This window comes from Typopeltis vanoorti, chromosome 9 (assembly GCF_054136105.1).
Source record: "Typopeltis vanoorti isolate ZY-2024b chromosome 9, IOZ_Tvanoo_1.0, whole genome shotgun sequence".
Lineage (NCBI taxonomy): Eukaryota > Metazoa > Arthropoda > Arachnida > Uropygi > Thelyphonidae > Typopeltis > Typopeltis vanoorti.
Genome location: NC_143557.1, coordinates 1927591 through 1950382, shown reverse-complemented (window position 1 = coordinate 1950382; position 22792 = coordinate 1927591). Strand labels below are relative to the sequence as shown.

Sequence of the window (22792 nt, the reverse complement as noted above, 5' to 3'; positions counted from 1 at the left end):
ATATACACTTTACCTAACTTCCTCAATAGTTACTGTTAGTATAGGGATATTCTAGGAAGAAACACACTCATATCTCTGCATAGGAATATTAATGGTTGGAATATTCTTACCGACAATTTTCCTTCTTCATATACTTATGTGCGAACACTTTTTGTAATTGTATACACTTTAATCAATTAACGGCACTCATTTAAAAAAAAATCTTCTTAGAAATAACTGGATTAATTAACGTCACAATACACACAATGAAACCTTCTTGCATAGATCAAACTGCTTGCACTACATTGACATCACTTAACTAATTCAGTGTTCTACTAACAACTCTTGTACTAAGGTAACACACAATAATTCCTTAACTTGAAGTTTAATATGCACAGTTGCCTACTCCTTCGACATCAGTTTAATCCTTTAGGTACCATAATTCTTAACACCGCTATCATTAAACTCAACTTTGTTGCCTCTAATTATTCTCTAGTTACTTCGTGCTATGCTTCAAGTTTCCGTGTGTCCTTGAAAGGTCGGCCCTGAAATTAAATCTCAACTCAAGTATTGCTAGTCTATTTAGTAGTCACTCAGCTGTTTTCCATAACTATAATTGTTATTCTACAACTTATTAGCTAACTGCCTCTCGACTAGTAGACTTTATTTAGCTGCTTGAGTGACTTCCCGACTCGCTATTATCGCACTGTGATTCCCGAATGCTCCGATTCCAACCTAATGCCAATCTCTCTCTTATAAATCTCTAATAAATAATTTCAGCGTTCTTCCCTTTTTATATCCATTCTTCCCGCCTAAATTCTTCTCGTGATTTCTTTCTAAAACTCTTTTCAATAAACCTCACGTGGTGTTCCAAAACGTGCTCGCTCACTTACATACATTTCCATGACAACAAAAAAAAATATAATGAAATTGAGCTATTACATAATGTTAAACTTTACAAACAGGAATAAATAGAGAATATTTACATTTCAAATGATGCGCACTTAAATTATCAAATACAAGTTCTTATAATATTAACATAGTAATAATTAAAATAGCTTAATAATATTTAATAGTCTTTTCATTATTAATACGTATATCTTGATTAAATAATTAAATATTAGACAAAATTGAGGTAGTTATATGAATATTAAATTATAAACAAGTGATTTACATTAAATAATATTTACAAATGTAGCCTTTGCCATGGTGGATTATGTTGGATTCTGAGGAGAGTATTAATAATTTAAATTTCTCTTCATTCAGAATCCAACAATATTAAGATCATCATCTGGAACACTGTATTTACTAGAATATAATTCGCTCCCCTTTTTTTTACTTTAAAAAAAAAAGAAAGAAAGAAATTAAAATTTTCGCATATACCTCACACACTAAAAAGTTTAAAACTTTAAGAAATAGATAGTGAATGTTGTTATGGTAGTTTCAGATATCTTGGAATTCGGTTGAAGAGAATCAGCATTTTAACTCAACAGTAGTTGGCTTGCCTTTGTTAATACCGCACCAGTCAAATGCAAGACCGGAATTAGCAATACCGAATTGTAGATTCTCGATAAGTCATACCCATTTTCAGTTTTTTTAAAATCATGGCAATCTTATGATTCTGAAATAATAAAAGGACAAGCAATAATAAAACTGTTTGTTTTAATTTAATTACAGAAGCATTTTCGCTAAAGATTCAAATATATCGCGTGATGAAGGTGAGCAGCCGATCACTTAAATAACGTTCATAATTAAAATTTAAATGCATTCATTTTATAAATAATGTGAGCAATTATAATGAATACCGAAAATTTAATTATAAACATCAATTTAATTTTTTCCTGAAAAATTTTAGTTTACGAAAATCCCCACATATATTTGGCACCACGTTTTTTATCTTTCATTTTGGGGAAAAAAGTGTGAGTTATATTTGAGTAAATATGGTATACACACACACACACATACATATACACAGAGATAAGCTATATTACATTTAAAACAGTATGCCAAAGAGACGATGATTTGATCAATGGTTATTCTATTGACCTGACCTCTAGTGGAAAAAAAAACACAAAAATAAAATTACTACATGAAAGCTATATTCTATTTATAACATCATCCGAGGAACAATTTCATATGGATAGTTTTATTAAAGCAAAAGTGGTGCTATAATTTAACATTTGATTTGACAGTGATTTGATCAATGGTTATTCTATTGACCTGACCTCTAGTGAAAAAAAAAACATAAAAATAAAATAAAATAACTACATGAAAGCTATATTCTATTTATAACATCATCCGAGGATAATTTCACATAGATAGTTTTATTAAAGCAAAAGTGGTGCCCTAATTTAACATTAGAGTTAAGCTCCTGGATTAATTACAGTCCTATTTATGATTAACTCTTAGACGGAAAGGTTATGTGACTTGCATAATCTTGGGATTTTTAGACCATCATTGTTAAGATTAGGATGGTTGATAAGAATTTCACAGGTGTCCTTAAATTTACATTCATACCATGTTTTCATGTGATGTAAACAACAGGTGCCTTTCCAGTCAATTCTATGTAGAGTATTCAGGGCATGATCAGAAAGATCAGATTTACCATAGTTATTAAATACTCAAGTTCAAAATTCAGTAACTTAAGTTCATAGTATCTGGCAATCACAATCTTCTTTGGCTGAAAATCTCTCTTTCCTACTCTGTCAGTCTTCATGTGCTATGTATATCGCTCTCCCATTGCCACCAACCACTCAGAACTCTTTGATTTCCTCTCTTTGAAAGTTGATGTCATTCAATCCAACTTTCCTAGCAGTGAGATGATCTGCCTCTGTGATCCCAGTGTACACAATACCAACGGGCTTTCATTTTCCAATTGCACACACCAAGCAGATAGAAAATGCTGAGACATTTGCCATCAAAATGACCTTATGCAAATTGTTCAGATTCCCACCAGAGTACCAGATAATCCCAACCACTCTCTGAACACTCTGGACCTTTTCCTCCCTAGTGAACCCTCCAAATATTATTATTATTACGTGACACCTCCAGGGAGTCCAAAGACTCATCGAAGGAGGGCACTTACTCTACAACTCTTTGCTCCACCAACCACCACCACTAGATTTTCACCAACAATCACAAACATCCATGCCCACAGTGGGATTCGAACCCGTAGCCTTTTGGCTGGAGAGTGGATATGCTAACCAGGCCAGCAAAATGTCATGGCAGTGGTGGGATATACTGCAATGGTTGTATCTATCTCTCTTAGATAATTTGGATCACAACCTTGTACCTGTCTCTTCCCATCAGTCAACACCCACATAGCCATTCTCAGTAATCAGGCATCATAAGAATGCCAAATGGGATGACCTCCGAAATTTCCATTACTCATTCCAATGGTTGGATTATTGCTTTCAGTTTTCCAACCCAAGCATATATGCTGAACTGATCACTGAAGTCCGAAATGGAAGTGCATATTCCCCATTCCATGCTAAATTCCCATCCCCAAAGTAAGCCTTGGTTCTCCAAAAGATGCATCAAGGCTATATAAATGAAAAACCAAGAATACTAGAACTGGCTATCATGAAGAACTCCACCTTCTCTCACCGCTTACACCAAAGGCCAAAACAGCTGTAAAAAAATCTTCAATGCATCTTGCCCTAATGGCATAATGCATGTTGGTCTCTGACCAAAGCAGTTGGCCAGAATTTTTGTTCAACACTTCTCCCACTGCTCTTGCACCCAGATGGGTGTATTGCATAATCACTCACAGAAAAGCCAATTTCCTGGTGTCGTACTTTCCTTCATAGATGATTTTTGTAAATGTCCCTTAACCATTCTGAACACTTAATACCTCCTCTGACCTTTCACCAGGAATTGATCAAAAAAATCCTATTCAAATTAGATGCCAAAAAGTCCCCTGGCCCTGATAGCATTCCTCCTATTGTCCTGAAGATTTGTACACCAGGGTTGACTCTTATTCTGTATTTCCTGTTTATGTTCTCTTACTGAACAAACATCTACTCTACAACCTGGAAATTAGTGCAAGTTGAACCTGTTTCCAAGAAGAGTGAGCAATCCTTGCCATCAAACTATCTCCCAATCTCTCTCTCACCTCAGTCCTCTTTGAAGTAATGGTGAGTAATGGTGTCTTGAAAGTTCTCAACTAATAAACAACTTCCGGTATGGATTCTGCCAATGCCATTCAACAGGTGATCTGCTGACCTATGTCACACACCTCTGGATAAGCACCTTGGAAAAGTTTTATGATCTATTGTTTTATTTTATGATGTTGGATTATGTCACATGAACTGTATTGGGATTAGTGACAAATTGACAATGTTATTATTAATAACAAAAATACATTTGCATTACAACAGAAATGTGCCCTAAATGATTAAGGATTGAACAAATTTTGAGGAACTTTGACCTAAAGCATATTTCCTCTACCTACCTAGAATACTTGAAATCCTCTCTTCATTTACCTAATACTGAATCACTTCTTAACCATTTCTTCCAACTGCAATGTTAAGTTGTCCACTCTTCTTGGTAAATCAGATCACGTTCTCACTAAGTTTCATCTCTGATGGAATGTTCTTTCCTCAGCCATTCACAATTTCATGTTCTTGGGCATAACAACAACTACTGTTTCCATTCTCTGGATACCAATGCTTATTGTAATCATGTCACAGAAATTAAAAGTGAGGAACTTCATTCTCCACTGTTCAGAATTCCCACCAAATATCCAGGCCATGGTTTTGCAAGAAGTGTGCCAGAGTATTCCAAGGGGTGGTGGTGGGGGGGATCTGGCTAATCATAAGTGGCTTGAGACCATAAATCCAGCTTCATTCCCAGCCTACTCTAAAGCCTATAACACATGCGAAATCATCATTAAGAGGGGGCTAAGTTTGACTGATGACTTGCCACCTATTACAATAACTGTAATTCATTCTTGTTCCTCATAAGGCTGTTGGGTGCAACTTCTGTCCATCTGTGCTCTCACCTTCCTCACTCTCTCTCTCTCTCTCTCTCCTTCCCCCCAGTGTATTATTACAGCATTCACTTAAATCTAAAGCTGCCCTCCTAGTACAGGGGTCGCCAAACTTCTTTGACCGTCAACCCCTTCAAGAGTTTCTTGACTTTTTATCAACCCTTTCTATTTTACTATTACGTAATTATAATAGGACAAGCAAAAAAAAGACACTTATGTGAATTTTTAGATTGTTTATTTTATATAGTTACAGTGTTTATTGTATGTATAATATAGTATATATCATTATACTGGCTTAACGTCAAAGGAATACGTTTTGGTTTTTGACATCCTTCTTAACATTACATATTTGATAGGAGGGATAAATAACATATAAAATATAAAATTTAATTTAGATAACAAAATAACAATAATACAATCTTCCTTATATATATGAAAATAAGACTTTTATTAACTTAGTATACAATTTACTAACGTTGTCAATGTGAAGATGTGCTTCGTTGCCTGTCTGGAACCACCAAGGCCTACTTGATTGGCTTCCGTAACTATTTTCATGACCTTGCTCCATCTTACAGGTCCTATTCATGTCGCTGTTCCCATGATTCACTCTTAATTGCGTTGTCATTCAGGATGGAAGTAATCCAAGTTAACCGAATTAAATATTACCCGTAGATTGATTTCTTATATTTTTCTATCGACCCCTAACAATGTTATATCGAACCCTGGGGGGGGGGGGGGTCGACTACTTTGCGACCACTGTCCTAGTATCATTCTGCTCATCCAACTCCTCCATAGAAAAACAAGAAAGATCACTTCCTGCTTGTCTTAAACAGTGCATTGTATGCCTTCTTTGAACTTATGCCAGAAAACCATCAGAAAAATGTTGAATAATTTGGAGCTTCTGGCTCTGATGGTATCTCACCAGATATACTCCTGAACTAACACCTGTTCTTTATTATCTCTTCCCTATATTATACTCAGCTAGCATCCACCTACAGGAAGGTAAAACAAGTGTACATATAAAGCCACTTTGATAAAAGGAAATGTCTACCATCAAACCTGAAAAAAATAAAGAATTTTTTTTTCAATTGCAAATAGAGTATTGTTTCTTCTTTCTCTCTCTCTCTGTCTCTCTCATTTGCTCCTCTAGTGCATTCAGAACAATGAGACAGTGATTTCACGTGTTTCTTCCAGGTTTTTCCCAGCCAATGTTAGAGGAATATGGAGATGGCATTGTTTATCCTCATAGAAATTTAGGATTCTTCCTTGAAAAATAGACAAACTGGCATAAAATCCTAATTTAGTGCCCTCTTATGTTGTATACAAAAAGTTATTATATCCATGTAGAAGTTGATCTTAAAATTACTTCCAAATTTTTGGAAGATCAATGCCGTCGTGCTTGTTAAGGCTAGAAGAATGCTTCATAACCGTTGCAGTCCTTAATATAGTCTCTGTGATCTGTAACACAGCATATTGATTTTCTTCCTCTAATTCTGTGTGAAGGGGTGTCCAAAGCATGGTCTGCTAGTCCTGACTTACCATAATAATGATATGAATATATTTTTAATGTTCTCTAATATGGATGTTAATGGATTTTTCTATCTTTTCCTTTGACACCTTGGATATATCAGTATATGAGAGAACTATCCAAAATAGCAAAATCATATTTTCAAGTGTTGTTTAATTTTTAAGGACAGACTCAGTTGTTAGTATCAAATATCCCAAAATCATATAGAGATTGCTAAGTTATTTTATAGTTATAGGAGAGCATGGAAATGTCTTTTTGCATGATGTCATCTTTATGAAGATTTATGATATTCTGATATTTCTACTTTTACATAATTTTTGTATAAACTTGTTTATAGAACCTTAAGATGGGATTTTTTAAAACATTAATGTAAAATTTTGTTTTCAACAGATCTTCGACAAGAAATGTTGATCCAGCAATCTACTAAGCTTGTTATACAACAGCCAGATAATGACAAAAAGTTTGACAAATTGGCAGAAATTGATTCAAATAAACTGAAATCTGATACTGAAATTCAAATTTCTTCCTCCTTGAGAAGTAAGTATACTTTTTTTTTTCCCCCATCTTTAAAAAAAAAAAAAAACTTTTGTCCTCTTTATGACCTTAGTTGACTCACAATAAACTATCCAAACTGACATATTCAGAATGTTATTTTAAACCATCCATCAAACAACAGAGAAACAACAATGTAAAGAGTAAACTGCACATTCCCTCTCCCTCCCCCCAAAGATCACCCAAAGTAGAATTCATTCAATGATCGAGATGGAGCGTCTTCTATCACTCTGGATTGAGGATTATAACTGAAAACCTCTCAGTACATGGAATATTCAGGCAAAAGCTCTCAATATTTTTATCTTACTGAAAAAGAGACCAAATTTCAAGAAGAAGGTGAAAGCTTTACTGCGAGTTTAGGATGGTTTGATAGTTTTAAAAATCGAGCTGGACCTCATAACATAAGAATAACTGGGGAATCTGCTAATGCTGATAAAGATTCTGCGGCCAAGTTTCCTGAAGAATTGCAAAGGATAATTCAAAAGGGTGACTATAACGATCAGCAAATATTCAACCTCAACGAAACTGGTCTCTTTGGAAGCACATGCCAACAAAAACTTTTCTTGCTAAAACTGAAGCATCTCAACCAGGATACAAAGTATCTAAATATCGTCTTTTATTTTTACACTTTTATTAGGAGGCAATGCATAGGCTTTAAACTCAAGCCTATGTTAGTTTATCATGCGTAAAATCCAAAATCTAACATTATTCAAGAAATCAGCACAATTAGAAAAAGAACTTGGATTTAATGAACTGTATAATGAAGATGTGAGAAACTTTCTCAATTCCCATTTATAACAGTTAAGTCAGAATGATTTCCTTCAAAGTGAAGAACAGCGTGCATATGAAGAAGAAGAAGATAAGGAGTGCAAACAAGAAGAGAATATTACGACTAAGAAGCTAACTGCAAAAGAACTTTGCTGGTTTTCAATCACATTGAGCATGCTAAGGAAATTTTGTTTGATGCTGATCCTAATATGGAACGAAGCTTCGAAGTTGCCCAAAGTCTTGATAAAGCGATCGCTAGCTATCGCAAATTGCATGACAGGATGAAAAAAAAGTCGAGCGTGATTCAAACATCTTTACTTAATTTTTTTTTGTAAAAAAGTAGCTCAATCAAATGTTTAGACATTAAATAAAAATGTAAGTAATTGATAAATTACTTAAATTAACAGTTAAACATTGAGCTGTTTTGAGTTGCTAGTTCAAAACAGTTGTCTAGGTTCCTGGACAAAGATTATGTATTTTATGTACTGCATTAAGCCCTAATAGGCATAATTATAAAATAAAAATGGATATTTATTATTATTTATTATCTCTCCTTCAATAATTATAATTTACACATCGTATAGTTAATTTATGAAAAAGTACCTAGCTCTCAGACACGAAATGCTGATGTAATCAGGATTTCTAGAGTGGTTTCTGTTTGATTTCTAATCTTCTTGCTCTTGTGCCTTATCCCATCTATTTGGGGTTGTCCTTTTTTTTTAACATGATGTGACTTTACTTGCACGATCCTCCAACTTGTCACAGAACCTAATGTTGCGGGGAGTAAGATATATTTTTGTCTGTAGAAGTGTGTGTTCACAGGGCCAATTTTCCTGTTCTGAGGAATGAGAAATCTAAGATTTCTGAGAGGAAAAAACACTTTACCTCCATATGAGACCGGCTAACTCACCTTTAGTTGAAAGAGACCAGATAAAGGTTCCTCATGTCATGGACAGGAATTGAACCCAGGTTTTTCCACCCAAAGGGCTTCATCTATACCGACTAAGCTATGGAGGCTCTTTCTGTTTGATTTCTAATAAGAACCAATATTTCAAAATAGCTGTCATATTAATTGAAACCCTTAATCGAAAGTGTAAAAGGGAAATATATGAAGATAATTATATATACTCTGCCTAGAAGATGATATATGTGTTTTAGATAAGTTCATGTCTTCTAAGTAGTGCATTATGTCAAAGCAACCACTCATGCTGAAGGATTGTGTTTTCATGCACTTTCAGGCAGTTTTGAAATTTCAGTTTCAACGGCAAATGCTTTGGCCCTTTTGGTTGTAAAATAACAGTTTGGTTTGTTTATTAATAGTGTGGAATAAGCAGAAGCTGCCTTGGCACATCATCTTTAGTAATTGATCTCCAGTTGTTACATATCAGAATGAGTATGTTTAATGACCTAGATTGAATTTGTTATAGTTATTAGAATCATTTTACATCATTCAGACATACTGTCATAAAAAATTTACAATTTCTCACAAACTGTCCAGCAGTAGTACTGTATTAAATTCACAAATTTGAATGATCCGAAATGAAATTTCTGTACAGAACTGAAGGAGTCACGATAATGGATAAAATGAAAAGTAGCGAAATCAGAAATAAACTTAGAATCACAAAATCCCTAAATGAAACAGTCATTTTCTATAGAGGAAAATGGAAAGAACATGTACTCAGAATGAATAGCTTCTTCAACTACAACATTGTTTCACATTTTAAGTATGGGGAAAAAAAAGTTATAAATTTATTGAAAATTATATATTAAAAAACTTGTCTATATTATATATAAAAACTTGCCTACCATGTCCGTTCATGCTTCACGCATGCAAAACAGGCGAAACTCAGAAACAAAAACAGTAACTTATCACAAATGACAACGTTCAGTTGGATTGGTTGACACAATAGCCAATCACAGCCTTTAGGTGCTCTTGTCTCACCGCTCACCCTGCCTTGCCTTCTGAGCAGTTTAAAACTGCTAGAACGCTAAGAATTTGACCCACTTCACCATCGATGCATCTTTTCAAAGGGTTCAAAGGTATATGCATTTTGACCGCACACCTGGCTATTAACACGAATGTGATACAATGTTTACATGTTGAAAAGTGTTCTCTTCATGAAGCATTAATATATTGTGTTTACTTTTAGGAAATCACACGAAGTCTGGAAATAATTATGGGAGTAGTCTTTAACAGGACACCCTATGTTTAAAAAGAAACCGAACTTTTGGTAGAAAATAAAGCACAGGCCAATTATAATTATTCAAATCATTTATTTCAATCAATATACTCTCCCCCAGCTTTGATACAACGTTTGGCACGTTCAGTTAATTCGTTAAATGAGTTTTTTTTTTTTTTTTTAATAGGGTGCGTGTCAATGCTATATAACTGAGAGGAGACCTCCACATAGCCTTTAAAGCAATGTGAAGAACCAACCAGGGCTTCTGACTTAATGTCCAGACCTTACCTTCTTGTGGTGCACCCTGTTAGGTATATACCTGGATACTGAATGAATGAGGATAGGCTGGCAGTTTGAGATTTAGCCGACCAAATTATATTCTTATTGGCTTAAACCAAAATACCAAATGATGGTACAACATGACAGAATTTCATGCCGGCTGAGGCGTTGTCCGGTTAAACAAGGCCCCCGTTGTTTTCGCCAGGGAACCAGGACAAACAGCGAAAAGTCAGCTACTGTAACAAATCAGAAAACACCATTTGCAATACGGTTCAGAAATTAATGTTCTGAAACTGTATTTGATTTATATATATATATATATATATATGGGATGCTTAAGGGTCAAAGCTGTATAACTGAGAGGAGACCTCCACATAGCCTTTAAAGGAATGCAGAGAACCGACCACGGCTTCTGACCTAATGTCCATTCCTCACCTTCTCGTGGTGAACTCTGTTGGATATCTACCTGGATACTGAACAAACAAGGATGGGCTGGCAATTTGGGATTTAGCCGACCAAATTGTATTCCTATTGGTTAAACCAAAATACAAAATGATGATACAACATGACAAAATTTCATGCCGGCTGGGGCGTCCCTCAGTTAAACAAGGCCCCAGTTGTTTTCCTCAGGGAACCAGGGCAAACAGCAAAAAGTCAGCTACTGGAAATCTGAAAACACACCCCAACTCAACATCACCAGAGTTAAAGATCAGTACTATCAGCATAAGAAGCCTGAATGGCAAAGAAATTGAGGTAGCGGAGGAATTAGATAAGTACCAGATCGGCATAATAGGGGTGACTGAAACAGAAAAGACAAAAACTGGTGAGATCTTTCTGAGCAATAAATACAAAATGTTATATTCAGGCAATGACAATCAAGGAAAAGAAGGAGTAGCCATAGTATTCAACAAAAAATACGAGGCTAATTTTCTTGAATGGCAGGCAGTTTCAAGTAGAGTGATTTCGGCAAATATCAGAATGGGAAACTAGACAATGAGACTTATTCATGCCTATGGTCCCACAAAAGGTTCTACTAAGGTAGAAGTGTAGGAATTTTTTGAGGCTCTAGAGAAAGCTACTGACACAATGAAAAAGGAAAAGTTGGTCCTTGTTGGGGATCTAAATAGCAGAGTAGGAAGTGATTGTCAGACATACAAAAATGTTTTGGGAAAATTTGGAGAAAAGAGCAAAGCTAATAATAATGGCAAATACCTGTCGGGTTTCTGCTCAGGACATGGACTGATTATTACTAACACCATGTCATCATCATCAAATTCCTGCATGTACCCTCAAGGGGTGTACAGGATATGATAGTACTACATGAAAAAAATTACATCATTATTAATTTCCTATCTACAATTTTCCTCCAAATCAGTCTGTTACTTGTCAACACTCCAATATTATCAGATCTTATATTTCTATCGTCTAAAGCACTTTGTACCGTATCTATCCACCTATATCTTGGTCTTCCTCTCGGTCATTTTCCTGCCAACCTGGCAGAGAACACTTGTTTTGCTAATCTTTCCTCGCCCATTCTGTTTAAGTGACAATACCACCTGAGATTAGCTCTGCTAATGCATTCCTGGATGCTGACAATGTCAAGTTCTTTCCTAATATCCTCGTTTTTAATATGATACTGCCATTGATGCCATCTGTTCACGCCTATAATCTTTCTCAGGACTCTCATATCTGAAGTCTCTAGTCTTTGGTCAAGTGTTTTACTTCTGACCCAGCTCTCAGATCCATAAGTTAAAACCGGTTTGAACACTGTCTTGTATACAGCTAATTTAGTGTTCTGACTAATTTCTCTCTTATTCCATATGAATTTATTCATTTGACTTCCCACCATACCAGCTTTGCTGATTCTGTTGTCTATTTCTATATTTAATTTACCATCTTCAGTAAAAATCGTGCCTAAATAGCTGAAATGTTTTACTTGTTCCACAGGTTCTCCATTCACAACACAGTTGACATTTTCAATGATTCTGCCTATTTTCATTGTGTTCGTCTTTTTATTGCTGACCTTCATACCATATCTATTACAACAGTTATTCAATTTAGTCAGAGAATCTTGCAGACTTGTAGCAGATTTATTTATTTAGAAGTATAACATCGTCTGCATGAAACAAAGAGCTGACATTAACATCTCCAATTTTGATATCATGTTTAATACCACTTTTCTTCATAATGTGATCCATATAGATAATGAATAACAGAGGGGATAATGTACATCCTTGTCTCACACCAGATTTAACATTAAACCATCTTCCTGTACTTCCTTCAATTCTAACTGCTGACTTACAACTCAAATAAAGACTAAGTATTGCTTGATATAATGTCCCATTGACACCATATAACTGCAGCGTATTGAATAACTTCTCTCTTGGGACCTTGTCATATGCCTTTTCCAGATCGACAAAACTTAAATACAGATCTTTGTTATATTCCCATGCTTTCTCGACTATTTGTCGTAAAGTGAAGATCTGATCCTGACAGCCTCTATTTGGCCTGAATCCAGCTTGTTCTTCATCAAGCTTTTCTTCTACAATTTTTCTCAAGTATACTTGCATAGATCTTGCCAGGAACACTCAGTAGGGAAATACCTCTGTAATTCTCACATTCAGTTTTATTTCCCTTTTTATATATGGGTACTATGAGAGCTCTACTCCAATCATCGGAAATTCGTCCCTCTTCCCAGGCTTTCTGAACTATGCAATGCAGCCACTGTAAGACTCTTATACCACCATACTTCAGCATTTCTGGTCGAATATCATCTACTCCTGCTGCCTTTCCACATTTCAAGCCTTTGATAGCTTTTTCTACTTCAAGTATGGATATGTATTCCTGACTGCATGCCTGGTCAGTGTTTTTTACCACTGTAAAAATTTTACCACTGTGCTGTCATCACTGCTTGTTTCATTTAGCAGTTTTTCTAAGTAATTACTCCATACTTCAAGGATATCTTTTTCTCCCGTTTTCATGTCACCTTTATCATCTCTAATTCCTTTTATAGCACTCTTTCCTCCATTCTTAAGCTTCTTCAACAACCTCCAGAATATTTTGCCACCTTCTTGATATTTATTTTCTATATTCTTGCCAAAGTCCTCCCATGACTTTTGTTTAGCTAGTTTTACACAGTGTTTAGCATTCTTGCATTTGTCTCTATATTCTCTAAGAGCACAAGCTGACTTATTTGAAAGGAACTTTTGGTATGCTTTCTTCGTTTCCTTCACTGCCTCTTTAACCTCCTGTGTCCACTAGGGAGTTCTGATTTTTTTATCCTTACAAACAACCTCACCACATGCCTCTCTAGCAGAATCAATCAATGTTTTCTTCAGAGTTTGCCACTGAATCTCCAAGGTTTGATTCCTGTTCTCAAACTCTTTCAGTTTTCCTTCAATAATCTTTGTGTATTTTAGTCTACAGCTCACATCTGAGAGCTGCTCAACTTTTATTCGCTTTAAAACTTTCTTATATGTTATTCTTTTCAATATGAAATTCAATTTTATCCTGCTCAAGACTAAATAGTGATCACTTCCAATTTCAAATCCTCTGTACACTCTGGTGTCCTGCACCAGGGAGAAAAGATCACTATCAACAATAACATAGTCAATGAGACTTTTCTTATTCCTAGCCTCTGCTCTCCATGTGAATTTGTGCACATTTTTATGGAATAAGAGAGAAATTAGTCGGAACACTAAATTAGCTGTATACAAGACAGTGTTCAAACCAGTTTTAACTTATGGATTTGGGAGCTGGGTCAGAAGTAAAACACTTGACCAAAGACTAGAGACCGCAGATATGAGAGTCCTGAGAAAGATTAGAGGCGTGAACAGATGGCATCAATTGCAATATCATATTAAAACAAGAATATTAGGAAAGAACTTGACATTGTCAGCATCCAGGAATGCGATAGCGGAGCTAATCTCAGGTGGTGTGGTCACTTAAACAGAATGGGTGAGGAAAGATTAACAAAACAAGTGTTCTCTGCCAAGTTAGCAGGAAAATGGTCCAGAGGAAGACCAAGATATAGGTGGATTGATACGGTACAAAGTGCCTTAGACGATAGAAATATACGATCTGGTAATGTTGGAATCTTGACAAGTAACAGATTGATTTGAGGAAAGTTGTAGATAGGAAGTTGGTAATGATGTAAATTTTTCATGTATTACTATCATATCCTGTACACCCTGTGAGGGTACATGGCAGGAATTTGATGAAGATGATGATATATATATATTTATGACAACCCCCCCCCCACATGAAAGGTCACAAGACCTATAACACTATAGTAATGTAGCCTGTTCATGTGTTTTTTAAAGAGTGGGAGGTTGTACTCAGTGCGAAAGACAGTATGGTAGGGAGACTGCTCCAAAGAATTAGAAGCGGATGGCATGAAGGAAGCTGAGGAGAAGTTAGTTGCATTGGCCAGTGGTTGCTCTGGTTTTTAGATGGTTAGAAAGTAGTTACGTCAGGAGAAAGAATGGTCAGAGGAGCAATGTCCATGAAAGTACCTATGATAAAGTAACTACAGAGATCTGTGAGGGAAGAGTCATCTATTAAGCAGATTGCCTTCTTCTGAATATCATCATGAATTCTCATGGAAGTCTTTGGTGCTTGACCTCAAATGTGGGAACAGTACTCCATAGTTGGTCTGATCTGAGACTTATTAAGAATTAGGAGTTGAAAAGAAGAGAAGTAATGTTTAGATCGGAAAAGAACACCAAGCTTTTTTAGAGGCTGAAGAGGCCATGTAGTAATATGTTTGTGCCGGGATAAACTGGTTGTGGCACTTAACCAAAGAAGAGAAAGTTGATCTTGAAAGGAAAACTGGAATATTGTGAAAAATGATAAGGGATGAAATACAATTTTTCTTGCAGTTAAGAAGGCAGTCTTGAGTTTATTTTGGCATTGAAATTTACTAACTTGTTTACACTCCATTTGAGGATGTTGAGAAGGTCACTGGTTATGGAAGATCTTAAGGCATCTAACATTAAAGTACTGCAGTTATTGAATGAGGATTTGAAGTCAGAGAAAGGAAGTCATTGATGTAAAGGAGGAAGAGTGTGGATGAACGCATAGAACACTGGGGCACTCCAGCATCAACGGGGAAATCTGATGAGAGGAAGCTGGCAATCCAATCACAAAGTGTAGAAGGAAAGGAGGCAAGATAGCAGCTTGTTCGGGAAGCCTCGATGTCAGACTCTATCAATATTGATAGAGAGTGATAACATGAATTTCTGCAAATTTTCATGACCTGTGTGCAAAGGTGGGTGAGATTAGCTAGGAGGTTGGTTGTAGAATGAGAATGGCAGAATCTATATTGGTGATCACTAATTAACTGTTGAATCCCCAGGTAATGAAGAAGCTGGTTGTTGATAACCTTCTCTGTCACTTTTGAAAGTACTGAGATGAAAGCAGTGGGGCGATAGTTAGGTTGCCGACTTTTTGTCTCCCTTTTTGGGTATAAGCTGGATGTAGACTTCCTTCCATGCTGTTGGGTAGATGCTAGTAGAATATGATAGTTTATATAAGCAATACAGGATGGGTATAAATTCTTGAGTACAAGTTTTGAGCAGAGCATACTTTATATAGGCAATACAGGATGGGTGTCAGTTCTGTAGCACAACTGGAGGAATACCATCTGGCCCAGGAGCCTTATTAGTATCAAGATTAATAAGGATTTTTCTGATGTCCTTTTGGCAAAAGTTCAGAGGAGGAATGCAGTGGGTAGTTTATGGAAGTACAGGAGGTGATTTTCTTTGGTCATCCAGGCAGAAGGGGGAAAAGACAGGTTGGAGGAAAAACTGGTGCCTAGAGGGCCTTTTCCTTGGGTGAGGTTACCATAGTGCCATCAGGATGCAAGAGAGAGGTGGCAACAGGGAAGGCAGAAATTATGCCCAACAGCCTCCTTAGCAAGGGGCTAGAAGGCTTGACTGCCAGTTAAACAGGTGGCAAATTTATTTGCATTTCATTCTTATGAAGTCTGCTTTGAAATCGTTGATAAGTTTTTACATGTTTCTTGCTGTTTTTAAAGCTGAATGAGAAGCTGGAGTTTTTAATTTAAGCCATTGAACATAAGCTGCACTCTTATAATGGACTGCAGAGGCACATTTTGAAAACCAGGGCTTTGATAGTGGTTGGGGGTTTGCAGTAGAGTAGGAAATGAAAGCTCTCGTTCCATTGAGGATTATTTTGTTGTCATGACTGATGGCAAATGATTCAGCTTCCCTTCTAGCTTGATCTGTGAAGTAGGAGTAGAGCAGCCATTTAGTGTTATGGACATTAAAGTTCCCAAGGAGGACAATTTGGGTAAATTAGTTTGTAAGAAATCAATGTTTAGTGATAGGAAGTCAAAAAAGGCAGCAGGATTGTTAGAGTTAGGAAAGCAGTAAAGGCAGCAAATAAAGGCTTTTAAGTGAGATAAGGAAATCTAGCTTGAGCAGATCAAAAGTTGGAATTCCAGGTTGGATAGCCTTTGACAAGCAGTATCAGATTTCACAAAAGCACATGTTCTGCATTTTTTGTGGAATGCATTATGCAGGATGTAGTTGGGATAATTTGTGGTGGACTTTTGTTATGGAGGATGCCAACTGAGGTTCTGTTAGCATCAGATAAGAGATCAGATTTTGATGTCTTTAAGTGGTCACTAAGGTTTGTATTTAATGCCTCAAATGTTAGTGAAATGAATATGGAAGTGTCTTTTATTGGTAAAGTTTGGATGTGTGGGACCATATTTTTACTATTTGTGTAAATTTTTTTTTTTTTTTTTATATTTTTGATATTTTTCATCATCATCATCATCGAATTCCTGCCATGTACCCTCAAGGGGGTGTACAAGATATGACAGTATTACATGAAAAATTTACATCATTATTAATTTTCTATCTACAATTTTCCTCAAAATCAGTCTGTACCTCTCAAGACCCCAACATTATCAGATCTTATATTTCTGTCTTCTAAGGCAATTTTTACCATATCAATCCACCTATATCTTGTTCTTCCACTGGGTGTTCTTCCTGCCAACCTGGCAGAGAACACTTGTTTTGCTAATCTTTCCTCTCCCATTCTGTTTAAGTGACCATACCACCTGAGATCAGCCCTGCTAACGCATTCCTGGATGCTGACAATGTCAAGTTCTTTCCTAATATTCTCGTTTTTAATATGATATTGCCATTGATGCCATCTGTTCATGCCCCGAATCTTTCTCAGGACTCTCATATTTTTAGATTCTTTAATATTTTTTCTGGAAGATTTTTTTGCAGTTAAAACACTAGTATTTTTATGATTGGCTTTCATGTGTAGGTCAGTAAACAAAGAGTAGGGCATGCATCTGGGGTGAGGGGACTTATGTACATAACTCATACATGGGGAGTGCCCCGACTCCAGTCCGAGTGTGGCTCCAGGCAGTGCCCACCCACCTCTGCATACCATTGACCCAGTCTCCCTCCAGGCACGACCTGACAGGGTAAGCAGCAGTAGGATTATTCTTCAGCTGATCAGGAAGCCTCCAACAGATGCGTTGCCATCGGGTTTGGTCCTGTGCACTATCTGGCAGGCCAGCCTGTGGAAAACATTTACTGCTGTATTCTCAAATGGAGCAGAAACTGACTCTCTAGTTGAAGAAAGATAAAGGTGCAGTGGTGCACTTAGGATTTAATCTTGGGGCGGGCCAAGTTGAGTAGATGATTTGAGAATAGACACTTCGCATTGCATACGACCTATGACTGAGTATCTGCAGTGAACGCCACTATATGAAACCTGTGATCTCCTCTGGCCCGGCTCGGGCAAATTAAATAGCTCTTGGTCTGCCCAACTACTTCCTCTTTCAAATTGCGTTCACAGCGGCCATGATTCCCGAGAGCTATAGGTTGAATATTCCCACCGTATGTGACCATTAAATCATAAGTAGTATAGAAATAGAGACATGACACAACATGAATAAAAAAATTTTCTAATGTTTTTTTCCTTTTTCTTTTTTTGGGGGGGGGGGGGAAGGCAGGCTTTTTCCCTGTCCTGGGTGTGCTACTTTAACAGTGTAATGATTATGCCTATCAAGGCCATCACCCAAACTGCATATGAGTAGAAGGGGAGGAACGAAACAATGAATTCAGCTATATATTGTTTCACAACTGCATAATTCAAAATTTTTGTGTGAGATGTATGTGTTTTTGATTGATTGAATGAGAGACAATCCTAGAATAATACTAAATTCCCATCTCTGTCAATTCTTTCAAAGGGGATAAACACATCACTGAAAGTTTGCCTGAAGTGATCAGTTATAGATCTCATTTTGTGCAATCATTCACCTTGAAGCTGATTTTTATTGTTGCTGAAATGTAACAAATTCAAAAGCAATAAATATCTTCCTCAAGTCTTATTTTTAAAAAATAAAAAAATTGGGTAATTGCAATGATAGGATCTTTTGGCATTATTCTGCACTTGAAAATATTCTAGCTCTGCAAATATGCACCTGTGATAATCAGCAGTGAAAGGTTAATAGAGTATGAAAAAACACTTAGGCAAAGTATATCATCATCATCAAATTCCTGCCATGTACCCTCAAGGGGTGTACAGGATATGACAGTACTACATGAAAAAATTACATCATTACTAACTTCCTATCTACAATTTTCCTCCAAATCAATCTGTTACTTGTCAAGATTCCAACATTACCAGATCTTATATTTCTATCATCTAAGGCACTTTGTACCGTATCAATCCACCTATATCTTGGTCTTCCTCTGGGTCGCTTTCCTGCCACCCTGGCAGAGAACACTTGTTTTGCTAATCTTTCCTCTCCCATTCTATTTAAGTGACCATACCATCTGAGATTAGCTCTGCTAATGCATTCCTGATTGCTGACAATGTCAAGTTCTTTCCTAATATCCTCATTTTTAATATGATATTGCCATTGATGCCATCTGTTCACGCCTCTAATCTTTCTCAGGACTCTCATATCTGCGGTCTCTAGTCTTTGGTCAAGTGTTTTACTTCTGACCCAGCTCTCAGATCCATAAGTTAAAATTGGTTTGAACACAGTCTTATATACAGCTAATTTAGTGTTCTGACTAATTTCTTTCTTATTCCATATGAATTTATTCATTTGACTTCCCACGATACCAGCTTTGCTGATTCTGTTGTCTATTTCTATATTTAGTTTACCATCTTCAGTAAAAATTGTGCCTAAGTAGCTGAAATGTTTTACTTGTTCCACAGGTTCTCCATTCACAACACAGTTGACATTTTCAATGATTCTGCCTATTTTCATTGTCTTTGTCTTTTTATTGCTGACCTTCATACCATATCTATTACAACAGCTATTCAATTTAGTCAGAGAATCTTGCAGACTTGTAGCAGATTTATTTAGAAGTATAACATCATCCGCATAAAGCAAAGAGCTGACATTAACATCTCCAATTTTGATATCAGGTTTAATACCACATTCCTTCATAATGTGATCCATATAGATAATGAATAACAGAGGGGATAATGTACATCCTTGTCTCACACTAGATTTAACATTAAACCATCTTCCTGTACTTCCTTCAGTTCTAACTGCTGACTCACAACTCAAATAAAGACTAAGTATTGCTTGATATAATGCCCCATTGACACCATATAACTGCAGCATATTGAATAGCTTCTCTCTTGGCACCTTGTCATATGCCTTTTCCAAATCGACAAAACTTAAATACAGATCTTTGTTATATTCCCATGCTTTCTCGACTATTTGTCGTAAAGTGAAGATCTGATCCTGACAGCCTCTATTTGGCCTGAATCCAGCTTGTTCTTCACCAAGCTTTTCTTCCACAATTGTTCTCAACCGTTTCTCAAGTATACTTGCATAGATCTTGCCAGGAACACTCAGTAGGGAAATACCTCTGTAATTCTCACATTCAGTTTTATTTCCCTTTTTATATATGGGTACTATGAGAGCTCTACTCCAATCATCGGGAATTCGTCCCTCTGTCCAGGCTTTCTGAACTATGCAGTGCAGCCACTGTAAGACTCTTATACCACCATACTTCAGCATTTCTGGTCGAATATCATCTACTCCTGCTGCCTTTCCACATTTCAAGCCTTTGATGGCTTTTTCTACTTCAAGTATGGATATGTATTCCTGACTGCATGCCTGGTCAGTGTTTTTTATCACTGTGCTGTCATCACTGCTTGTTTCATTTAGCAGTTTTTCAAAGTAATTACTCCATACTTCAAGGATATCTTTTTCTCCTGTTTTCATTTCACCTTTATCATCTCTAATTCCTTTTACAGCACTCTTTCCTCCATTCCTAAGCTTCTTCAACAACCTCCAGAATATTTTGCCACCTTCTTGATATTTATTTTCTATATTCTTGCCAAAGTCTTCCCATGACTTTTGTTTAGCTAGTTTTACACACTGTTTAGCTTTCTTACATTTGTCTCTGTATTCTGTAAGAGTAAAAGCTGACTTATTTGCCAGGAACTTTTGATATGCTTTCTTCTTTTCCTTCACTGCCTCTTTAACTTCCTGTGTCCACCAGGGAGTTCTGATTTTTTTATCTTTGCACACAACCTCAAAGTATATATGTATATATACGGCAAAGTATATATGTATTAAAAATTAGCAATATACTGTGTACTGAAAATAGCAGTACATCATCAGTGTGGAATGAATAAGTAAGTTCAAATGAGATAGAATACAATATGATACAGCAATCATCAGAGTAATAGCAAACAATATTAGGTGGTAGGCAATTGCCATCGCATGAGATTACCCCTACTCACTTCAGGTAAGTGACTTAAAAAAAAGTTCCATACTTGTTCTTCTAAAGCAGGGGAACATCTAACCCTTAATCTATCCATGATATTAAATATACAGTAGATTTGCAATCTTTAATGCGTGGGATCCTCATAAAGATTAATTATTCATTTTTAATATTTGTTGTGGATGAGATCTCATACTCAGATTATCTAACCCTCAAAAGGTGTCGCACCTTATTACTTCATGTGCAAACTTTGTTTTCGAAGGATTTCTTCACATCTTTAATTTATAGTATAATCATGTGGAGAATCTTTCAAAATCTCCCTCTAATCTAAAGTATTATTTTAGTAATAAGGTGTGACACCTTTTGAATACTTGTATATGAAAATATGACTTCTACATTACATTAATTCAACCTTGGTATCGCTTCTGAGTAGTTGCTCTTCTCATAATGCATTGCATTATGCAAGGGTGGTCTGAAAAGTTCTTGGCCTAACAATGAAAAAACAAATTTATAATTTCAAATTTATTTTTATTTTTCAACATAATCTCCCTTAAGACTAATACATTTATTCCAGCAATCTCCACACCATTATCCTTAGAAGAAAGTGAATCTGGGATTCAGTTCTTTCTCTGCTGTTTAGGTCTCAAAAAAAAAAAAAAAAAAAAAAAAAAACATTTCTTTTGTCAATTATCATTCCTAATGTTCAAAGAATTCCTCATCTTTCTTTCTAGAACCTTCTCTGAGATTTTATGCACAGTCACTATACCTGAAACTGTGTGCCATTCAAGTTTAATGTTGAATACAGGAAGCCTTAAAACTCGTCAAGGATGCAAGAGTAGATGGTATTCTCTCCGAGTTTCTAAAACATCTCGGCCAACGAGGTCAAACATGACTGGCTGCCCTTTTCTCAAAAATTATAACAACTGACAACTACCCAAACTATGGCAAGAAGCCAAAATAATTGCTGTACCCAAACCTGGGAAAGATCCAAATAATGTCAAAAATCTGTGACCCATCTCCTTGCTTTGCTCCACCTTTAAATCTTTGAAAGAATTCTCCTTGAAAAAATGTCACCAGTCATCGAAAGAGCATCAGAGAGAACATTGGGCCAACCGTCTTCCAACAAATGACTTCCTGGTAAGATCCCTGTGCTCTGCAGCCTGGTTTTACTCTTCTTAGGAAGATTTGGTCATCTATCAACAGGATCAGAACTAACCATTATTCCAATGAGTTATGCTGATAGTGCCTGTCTTCAGTTCCAGTTAGTGTTAAATTGTATTGTTTCAATTTAAAAAAAAAAGAAAAAGTCAGCTGACTTTTTTTTTTTTTTTCACTCTTCACATTTCCTAACAAAAAGAGTGGAATCCTTGTTTAACTGGATGATGCTCAACAAGCATAATGTTTCATGTTGTGCTATCATATTTGTGTGTGTGTGTGTGGTTTAAGCCAATATAGAGTACAATTTTGTTGGTCAAGGCCCAGATTGCTTGCTAATCATCATTTTCATTATAATGTAATAATGTGGTACACAGTTCTGGAAAGGGTGATGGGAAACTGAGTGAAGCTCTTGACAGTTCTCCACATTTCTTAGGGGTTGTAGTTTTGTTTTATTTTTCTCAACATGGATCCAACTCATAAAAGGCTGATAGCCTATGATATATTAGCATTAATATCTTACATGGCTTAGGTTTAGATACTTTGTAAACCCTCCCTTAGTGACTAAACATTGAACTTATCAAGCCATGTTGGCCATTTAATAAGTAGGGTA

General features: G+C 36.2%; 1 protein-coding gene across 9 annotated transcripts in view; it reads left to right on the top strand.

Annotated features, from left to right (window-relative positions):
- The window catches only part of LOC150102845 (nuclear distribution protein nudE-like 1-B), a 303402-nt gene that overhangs the window by 211984 nt on the left and 68626 nt on the right, over positions 1–22792 (top strand). For all 9 annotated transcript variants that reach the window (XM_090398534.1, XM_090398535.1, XM_090398533.1 and 6 more), the window contains one exon: positions 6888–7034. In XM_090398534.1, coding sequence (XP_090254660.1) covers positions 6888–7034 — 147 coding nt within the window. The remainder of the gene's footprint in view (positions 1–6887; positions 7035–22792) is intronic.